At 39.4% G+C, this 9,863-nt stretch overlaps 1 protein-coding gene across 2 annotated transcripts in view; it reads left to right on the plus strand.

Annotated features, from left to right (window-relative positions):
- The window catches only part of LOC116063021 (interleukin-31 receptor subunit alpha), a 7,675-nt gene extending 6 nt beyond the window's left edge, over positions 1-7,669 (plus strand). Inside the window, exons 1-16 of one of the 2 annotated variants that reach the window (XM_031317869.2) lie at positions 1-176; positions 400-441; positions 743-799; positions 889-1,006; positions 1,089-1,243; positions 1,606-1,751; positions 2,011-2,152; positions 2,331-2,431; positions 3,169-3,373; positions 3,497-3,682; positions 4,202-4,333; positions 5,013-5,174; positions 6,037-6,180; positions 6,294-6,375; positions 6,467-6,548; positions 6,637-7,669. The exon at positions 1-176 is cut by the window's left edge and continues 6 nt beyond it. In XM_031317869.2, the coding sequence (XP_031173729.1) occupies positions 23-176; positions 400-441; positions 743-799; positions 889-1,006; positions 1,089-1,243; positions 1,606-1,751; positions 2,011-2,152; positions 2,331-2,431; positions 3,169-3,373; positions 3,497-3,682; positions 4,202-4,333; positions 5,013-5,174; positions 6,037-6,180; positions 6,294-6,375; positions 6,467-6,548; positions 6,637-7,074 (2,346 nt within the window). In that variant the 5' untranslated portion in view covers positions 1-22 and the 3' untranslated portion in view covers positions 7,075-7,669. The remainder of the gene's footprint in view (positions 177-399; positions 442-742; positions 800-888; positions 1,007-1,088; positions 1,244-1,605; positions 1,752-2,010; positions 2,153-2,330; positions 2,432-3,168; positions 3,374-3,496; positions 3,683-4,201; positions 4,334-5,012; positions 5,175-6,036; positions 6,181-6,293; positions 6,376-6,466; positions 6,549-6,636) is intronic. The other variant, XM_035991448.1, reaches the window with a different exon arrangement.
- Positions 7,670-9,863: the final 2,194 nt, after the last annotated feature.

A 9,863-nucleotide genomic window follows, 5' to 3' on the forward strand; every position in this document is an offset into this window, starting at 1 on the left:
TGTGTGTGCATCGTGACTGTGAATGGTAGCACAATGTGGGCGTGAGATTACCTCAAACCCACTCTCTTGGTTTCAGTCTTTCAGTCAGTCCCAGGCGACAATGGTTGGCCGTGGATTTCATTTTCTAGACTCAAAATGTTCTTCCTATGCAAGCCATTCATATTTCTTCATCCTCAGTAAGTAGTCTATAATTTTTGCTTTTGCATTTGCTGTGTTTATTTTCTGTTGTGTGATCATTTTGAGCTATTTATGGAAAAAAAAAGAGAATCATTGCCATGTTTATGTAGGTCCTTAGCATAATAAGTTGTCTTTGCAATGAATTAAATCGATTATCAAATTCAGTTTCAAGCACTATGGAGGATTTTTCTGTCAACTGCTCTGTTGTCGTTCACATTCAAGGTCTGATCGTTGTTTACTACATTACACAAGCTTCAAGTTTAGGTGGGATTATTTTACTTTTTGTCACATTTCATCTTATCAATCATCATACTGCCACTTAAATATCAGTGATTTCTTCATATAATCTCTACTAAATAGTTTTCCTAGATGGATAGAGTATTTCTCTGAAATATATATATAAAAAAAACATTTGTTACAAACATTTCCTACCACAAGATAAAAAGTTGTATCATATTTGTTATATATATATTTTTCTCCACATTGAGAAAAAGCATTCTTGTAAAAATGACACATTGAGAAAACAACTTTTGATCTAGTTTCACACCATATTCTTTTGTTCTAGGGAATTGCAAGTCACAGAACATTTCTTCCAAATATCAGCACTGTGGGATTCACCTGGGTAAAAATACATTTGAGTCATCCTCAAGTTGAATCATCATCTGTAAAGTGATTATTATAAACTATTACTGTATAATGCCTCTCTTTTAGATGGAGTCCATGATTTAGATTGTTTTGGTAAACATAATTTACCTGGTAAAAAAAAATGTGAGTGGAAACCTGGAAACGGTACATCAGAAAAGACATACACACTCATCATACAACAACAGTAAGTAGCTTGCATGGAATAATACATATTGTTTAACATATTAAAAAACACATTTAATTTTTCAAACCAATTCTCCTCCTAGGGACAAAAAATATTGCAAAGCGACCTACAACATCACAGGAATCTCTACACAGATCAACTTATTTGAAAGTTACAACATGAGCGTTGAGGTTTTTGAAAACAGCGAGTCAACAAACTGCACAAAGGCAGTTTTCAGAGGTTCACCAAAGAGCTTGTGTAAGTCCAAAACAATGTGTTTTTACAAGCAAACTTCTTTTAATTTCTGTGTATTTGTATGTATGCTGTGGTAACCAGCCGTCAGGGTAGTAACCAGCTTCCAGCATGAGTTTAAATACATTTACAGGAGGACAGGAACTACAGAGAGTTGGGACGGCAATGCACGCACATCATGGTTAAACTGTACTGCCTGCTCAATTGTCTTCTCAATTGAGTGTTCATAAAATGCTCCTGTCTAATTGATCAAAGTCTCCTGAACCTTCTTCACGTATGTGAAATGAGTTGTGCTGCTCCTGAGTTTTTCCTTAACAATGATACATCTCAGACTGAATATAGGTGTTTTTGTTTTGTTCGAATTTCAGTGCGATGTGGTCCTCCATATAAGGTGTCCTTCGGTCGCCACTCTGGAAGGCTAGTTGTGAATGTGAGCTGGCAAAAGGAGGACACAAAGGCCATTACATATTACTTTGTGAGATATAAAGCACTGGGCAGCCTGTCATGGAGCAAGGTCAGTATCAAACACCTGTTTACACCAAACAATTTAAGTTTTCGATAATAAATATCTTTGAGAGCATGAATACTGAAATTGAAGTTAAATCTTTGTACAATACTGTATGAAAGAGTAGGTTTGGCCTCCTTAGCAACCCAAAGAGAAGTTTGTTTATGAGATTTGCTGATTGAATAAAGGTTATTAGTTTAACTACAAACTAAATACAGAATACAGAAAACAAAACAAGGCCTTCATTCATTTCTGTGTTTGTTCACAGTCACCCATGAAATCACAAAATGGAGAGATTTGTACAGTGGAGAATCTAAACTCCTCACTGGTCTACACTGCACAGATACAGTGCGACACTAATGAGAAATGCTCACAGTGTGCATGGAGCGAAGTCTACACCATCCCATCAGGTCAGTCTGCTTTTATTGGTTAAACTAAATACAACATTAAACAGAAGTGGTTTCTAGTGTTTTTACTCCTACTGTATGGTAACAAGAACAGGACAAATAAGTTGAAGCTGAAATATTTCTTCTTCATAAAAATAAATGTTTCTTATTTCACATATAATAATTAAATGTCCTCTTTCAGAACTAACTACACAGCCTGTCATAGTCAGCCTTAACCTTACTGACATTGCAATGAGTAGACCAACCAACCAAGACCAACGGCTGCTTTATTTAACCTGGAAGGTAATTTTTTTTAAATGTATCTCCTTAAAATTTTCCTTCCACAAGAATATATTTTATGTGTACTGTAGCGATGGCTAATGTACTGTAGTCCTGTAGTCGTCTTCTGATGATCTATTGTCTGTCTGATCTAAATAGTTTTCTCACCTGTGGTTATGATGTAAGAACAAGTGAAAAAAGGCAGGTTTATTCTTTCTAAGTTCCTCAATTAATTTTTTTCAAAGGTATTTTCTTTGTTTTGGCAGGTAAATTCTTTTTGTCAGGATAATTTGTTTGATGGTGTTTTATCTTTTTTTGTAATACTCATTTCGTCAAGAGGCTGAAGTGCACCTCTACCCCATGTTCTAAATAGGACTTATAACATTCATGCTTTCTTCTAGCTGAGTTTTAATTTGTCCTTGCACTCTAAACACAAGGTGCATATGTGTTAGCAAGTTATGTTACATTACTGTTATGTCTTTTGTTAGGCTAGAAATGTATTTTAATCGGCGCTAGTGTTTTGAGTCCAACGTAGAACGTAGGGTAGTAGTGCACTTCAGCCTCTTGTGGCCTAAATGAATATTACAACAACACACACAAACATTTACCTACCAATTTTTTTTATTTTTACCTGTTCTTAAATCATAAACACTGGAGAGAAAACTATTTAGATTAGACTTAGAAAATGGATCACCAGAATTCTTCTTCTCAGAGCTTCTGTACAGATGTAACTGTGATAATAAAATGACCCTGTTTGTTAGTTTCCCACCAAAGACCTGTATGATGGCTACTATGTGACCATTGGGAAGGCATCAGGAGAGGCATATGAGTGGATGAAAACCACTCAGCCTGAGATCACACTGATTCTCTCCTATTCAGCTTATCATCTCAACATCAGTGCTGTCAACAACGCTAGCACCTCCCCAGCTGTAAGCCAGGAAATACCACAGCGACAAGACATGCCCAGTGAGTTGTCATCTAACTTCTCTTTTTTTCTGAACAGTTGTCACTCTTGGTGATCGGGTCTATATATAGCCTACAGAATAATAAGATCAGATTTGAAAAATGATTATACATTGGTCCACACAGGTATGGGAGCTGGGAAGCTGAACGTGACAGTACACAGCAATACATCTTTTACCATCTACTGGAAAGACAATCTCATCAAAGAGTGTGTCTGCTATTCTGTGGAGTACATGAAGAAGGGGCATAAAGCAGCGTACATGCCATTTTATCAGAACACAAACAACTATCGGACCTTATCTCCTTTACCAGGTGTGGAAATATTCCTCATACTTTGGTCAACCTTGTCCCCTAGACATTATGCTCATATGCTACTCATCTGTTTTGCCAAGTACATTTTAAAGAAAATATAATTTTTGTCTAGATTATGTTCTGTGGCGAAAGAAAGAGTGAATAATGTACTATGTGTGTTGGCAAAGCTGAGGCCATGTTCAGCCAACAAAAGCACACATTTGGTAAAGGTTAGGGAAACAAAGTACTTTGAGTGTCTAAACATGACCAGAAAAAATATATATTAATCATGCTTTAGTTGCTACAAGCAGAAATTGGAAGATTAACTAATGAAATATTTTTTTAATTTTTAAAAAATGTTTTAAATATTATCTAACTTGGGGGAAACATTCATTAAAAATGATTCCTCATTATGTTGATAATAAACGTAACTCATGTGGTGTTTCTCAGAAAATGAATGGAAGACAGGGTTAATTTTGGTACATTATCAAATATATTCAGTTTCCTGCTATAATCCATTTGGTTGTTTTAAATCCCCAGAGCCTTTGGAACCATATAAAAGATACAACATCACTCTACATACACGGACGGACAAGGAGACCTGCAACATGAAGCATGTAAACAACAGCGAGAGGACCTATGGGAGTACACAGTTCTATTTCATTGAAGGATGTAAGTCATAGGCCTACTACCTACTGTATGTGTTATTGGAATAAACCAGACTAACTGTGAGGCTGTAATGCTCATTGTAAAGAAAACCAAACAGAAAGATAAACCAAAGTATTGGACAAATTGAAATATTTACCAGGTGATGAAAAGTCACCTAAGTTCACAAACACCACCAATGTCTGCATCACATTTCATGGCAATCCATCCAAAAGTTGTCAAGACATTTCGAATATCAATCTGTTGTTGGCGTTACAGGAAAAATCAAGGGATCACCAAAATCTTTAGGATTCATCCCCCTGGGATCATGAATGTCTGGACAAAAGTTTCGTAATAATCCATTTTGTAGCTGTAGCCATATTTTACTGTGGATACGTGAGATTTTGACTTTTTGATGGCTCTAGAGGAATAGTCAGGAGATCACCAAAGTAATTAGGATTCATCCTCTGGGGACCATGAATATCTGAACAAAATGTAATGGCAATCCATCAAACAGTTGTTGGGATATTTCCGTCTGGACCAAAGTGGTGGACTGACCGACCGGTATTGCAAAACCCTAGAGCTACACCGCTGAGAGTGGCTAACAACAAGGATAAAGATCACCTCTAATATGACAGTACTGCTAGTTTCGTATTATCCTATCCAGAACAAAGCAGTCTGACTTCTTGATATTATACTCCCAAAGCTCCTGTCAGCGCTCCCACAAACATCAGCAGCTACACTGTGACGCTGAATTCAGTGGTGCTGCAGTGGTCGTCCATCCCAGAGGAAGACATCAGAGGTTTCCTACTGGGTTACATCATCTACTACACTGAGTACAACCCCGGAGGGACAAATACAGAGAGAAGTAAGCATTATCCACCTTAAACTAAGTCACTACCCACTCATAAACTTCTATCCTTGTTGTTTTGGCTAATCTCTAAATACAACATAACATCATTGGCTTCACAACCATTGTTCTCTGCAATTACACACAGCCACAATTATTCTAAATGGATTTCCTGTCTGCCAGCTGGCTGTCATGCTAACATAACATGCTAAAGGTTTACCATGGTCACCATCTTAATTTAGCTTTTCGTCATGCTCACATTTGCTAATTAACACTAAGCACACATTTGTGCAGCTAAGGCTGTTGGGAATGTCGTTAGTTGTGCAGATATTTGGTCATAAACCAGGGAATCACCAAATGGAGTAGACTTCATCCTGAGGGGGGCATGAATTTACCAAATTAATTTCAATCAATCCAATAGTTATCAAGACATTTCACTTTAAAACCACAGGTGTCAACCTGATGGTGGCGCTAGAGGAAAAGTCAGATTCATCAGCAAGGCGCCATGAATGTCTGTACATCTTCTTTTGGTAATCCATTTGGTAGATGTTGATATTTAACTAGATAAATGAAAACTCCGACCTACTAAAGAAATGGGGATAACCAAAGTCATGAGGATTCACCCTCTTGGGACTATGAATGTCTGTGTATGTATGAATGGAACCAACAGTTGAGATATTTCATTCTGGATCAAAGTCGTGGACCAACTGACCGATTGATGTCACCATCCTAGAGCCTCGCTGCTAACGTGGCCAACACATGTTTTGCCAAGTGTAGATTATTAAATACTGTAGTATTTGGAAAATTCAGACCAACTTTAAAGCAGATGTGTCCAAGTTGCATTTGTAATATGCTGTAAACTGTCACTCTTTGATTGCAGATATTACAGTGGATCCAACGTTAAACAGCTATGAATTGGGGGATCTCAAAGGTGGCACAGCATACAAAGTCCAGATATCAGGTTTCACCCAGGCAGGAGCAGGAGTACGAAACACAGAAAGCATCTTCAAAACTAAATCTGAAGGTTATATATTTATCAAACATCTTTATGACCATTATTCGTTCATCAAATGTCATTTCTGATACTTAATATTTGCAAAGAATCATCCTGACTTAGTGTGTATTTTCTTTCCGTAGGGTTGTCTAACTTGAGTGGTGTCGTCACAGTCTTTGCAGTTGTGGCCATTTTGCTGATATTTGGATCGCCGATAATAAAAAGGTATCGCCACTGTCTTACATGTATGTTGAACAAGCTGTCATACATTTTTAACATGGATAAATATCTACTCTACACTATCTACTTCATCCAGAGCAAAAGTCATTCTGTGGCCAAGCATACCTAACCCTGGAAAAAGCAATGCATTGCAGAAGATAATAGGACCCTGTGAACTGGTAAGTGTCAAAACCTTAAGCTACCAGCCAGACTGTGAAGAATTTTTTTTTTAAAAAGTTAATGAGGAACTGTTTTTACTTCACTCAGGAACTATTAGAGTCCATCAACACTCTGAAGGCAGAAGAATGGGATACATACAGCCTTCAAATAGTTGAGAAAGAAGATGTGATCCCTGCTAGCACATTACCGCTTTATCACGCCTTCGAGGATGAGGAAGACTCACCAGAGAGTTCTTGTAACTGGATGCAAAGAGACACAGAAGATGCAAGTGGAGGCATCTCACCTGTCTTTACTGCAGAGACATTCCTGGACATCCAACGGACAAACCCTCAGAGTTCTCCCTTCGCCTTTTCAAGTGAATATACAACAATGGAACTGTTTCAGCAGGGGATTCCTCAGGGCATGTCAGCAAATACATCAGTTACCCAAGCCACGGAAAGCAAGCCCGAGGACACGGACTCGACCTTGGGAAAATTTAGTACCAGTCCGGTCTTGGACAGCAAGGAGATTTTCAGAATTTTGTGAAAACAGTTTAAAACAGGACTGCAGAGCATGCAGAGCAAGGAACAAAGGATCATTAGAACCTTTGTCCATGAATGTTTGAATCAAAAGCAATACTAGAAGGACAGTATTTAGCTCTATGAGCTGTCAAAATTACTCTTTACTTGAGTAACCAAGGTTAAAAAGTACATTTCTAAAGACAGAAGTTAAGTTCCTAAGACAGTTTGTCTCTCTTTCTACCTCTCTACTGTACGTACCTGTAAATCCACATTACTTGAACAATCTCTTCTGTCCATGTACATCAACATCTCTGCTCATTTCTGTAATGCTGTGTGTGAACATTACTTGCAATACATCCCTGAACATAACTATCTTATTTCAATCTGTAAATCTGAGTACCTCCTGATGAATTAATTAATGCCAATGTCTATTTCTGTGCTTCTCTTGTCCATCCTACTTTCCTCTGTCATAACTGATCACATTTGTGGAATCAAAAGAAAGAGTTATATCCTGTGTGTCATTTTTTTTCTTTTTGTGTCTGTATCGGATAGTTTGACAACATAGTGTGGCAAGAAATGTGAAGTGAGATAAACAAATAAAAAAGGTTCCCAGCCCGACATACTGTTAACATCAGTTACTTGGTATGCATAGTTAGCTGTATGTTGTTTGTAGAATTTAAACCCAATAAGGGAGATGTGTAGGATAAGATTACTGTTCCCTTTTGTTGAGAATATTATATTTACAGTTCCACTCAGAAATAGTGTACAAGAAATGGATTTGGCTGGTATTGTAGACTTTTAACTTCTTCTACACTTTCTCTTTGATTTAAATTGCAGTTGAATTATCACAACAGTGACACAGACCATTAACCTTGATCTATTATCTATAGTGAAAGAAGTTTGGTTTCCAGAGTCATAGCAGCTCAAAGAGCCTTGGAGTTTATCGATATGACGTCACAATGAAGGAAGGTGTTTAGATTCCTGCTTGGCGCATAGAGGAAAGGGAGCAAAGTCAGATTAGCAGCACAATATGCGCCAAACTTGTTCTGACTAGAACGACTTGGGCGCCCATTTCCCCTTGCCCTGAGAACTAACTCCTGAGACTTTTGGCCCTGTACCCCAGCCCTCTCCATTGCTTTCACGCTTTCAACTCAGTGATGGTTCTGGTGTAAAATCTGTAATAATATGGTAAATTTGTATATAGTAATTATTTGTCACATACACATTTTTTTACATTTTGTACATACATAGATGGAAGGTTTAAAGTGCCCATATTATGCTTTTTGGTTTATTCCCTTTCCTTTATTGTGTTATATATGTCTTTTATGCACGTTATTGTCACGATTGTGACTTTGTGTTTCCTGTTTTATTTTGAAATCTGTTTGTTCCCCCTTGTCTTGTCTATTTTACTTCCTGTTTTCTGTTCCCGCCTGTTTGATTGTTCTGCCCCGCCTTGATGTGTTCCACCTGTTTATATCACCTGTCCCTTGTTAGTGTTGTTTACCCTGTGTATTTAGTCTTTCTGTTTCCCTTGTCTGTTGTGAGATTCTTACTTTCTGTTAGTGTGACTTTCTGTTCATTTGGTTCATGTCATGTTGTGTGCTGCCCGTAGTGTTTTTCCTAGTTGGAATACATCTCTGTTTGAAGTGCATTTGGGTCCAAACCTTCTCTACACCCTGACAGAAGAATCCGACCAAAGATGGACCCAGCAGTTGTCAAGTTTGTGCCGTTTTTTCACCCCATGGACTCTGGGGGAAGAATTTCTGATAGAATTTTTTCACGGTCTTCATGAGGAGGATCCTGCCTTCGCTAGGCACCTTATGGAGGTGTGCAGGCAGGCTACGGCGAGGGAATTCGGCCTCCCTGTCTCCAGGCCTGTTTTTCCTCCAGGGCCTGAGTTGACCTGTGTTCCTGAGCCTGGGTTGACCTGTGTATCTGAGCTTGAGCTGACCTGTGTTCCTGAGCCTGAGCTGATCAGTGTTCCCGAGCTTTCCTGTGTTCCTGAGCTTTCCTGTGTTCCCGAGCTTTCCAGTATTCCTGTGCTGGCCAGTATCCTGGAGTCTATGCCGTTCCACAGCGCCTCAAAGACTGTACCGTGTGGCGTCTCAGAGACTGTGCCGTGTGGCGCCTCAAAGACTGTGTCGTTCCCCGGTGTCCCAGAGGCTCCTGCTCCCCGTGTTATGTTGGCGGTCAGACCTACTCCTGCCCCTCGTGTCCTATCGTGCCGCCGGCCTCCAGAGGGGTCTCACCTTCGCTGACAGCCGCCAGAAGGGTATCGCCTCCGCCGCCGGCCTCCAGAGGGGTATCGCCTCCACTGCCGGCATCCAGAGGTATTCCATCTTCGCCGTCCTGCTTGGCATCCTGAGGGTCTTCGCCATCTGGTTTGGCCACCGGAGGGGTTCTGCCTTACCTGCTCAGTTATAGGTTTACAAAGTGAAAAAGCCCAAAGTCCACCCCAAAGGGACTTACCATCTCTAACAGAAAACACTGCTCACAAACAGCTCTATTGTAGTCCAGCCTTTACTTCCGTGACGAACGTGCGTCACTTTGTAACACATGTTATAATGCTTGCCTAGCTGCTAGCGTGGCACGCCCTCGTATTAAGAGAACTCATACTCTGCTTCTGACTGGCTAGTAGTCCTTACCTAGCTACTGCGCATGTGCGACTCACAACAAAGATGGAACAGAAGTGTGATGCTTCACTCTGTAGCTAAAACAGAGAGCTCAACACACAGGGTGAAAAGAGGAGCTGCAGCAATGTGCAGTACAACAAAAATATGGTGTTTTTTGAAAATGAAACCACGTAAACCTATT

This window comes from Sander lucioperca, chromosome 14 (genome assembly GCF_008315115.2).
Source record: "Sander lucioperca isolate FBNREF2018 chromosome 14, SLUC_FBN_1.2, whole genome shotgun sequence".
Lineage (NCBI taxonomy): Eukaryota > Metazoa > Chordata > Actinopteri > Perciformes > Percidae > Sander > Sander lucioperca.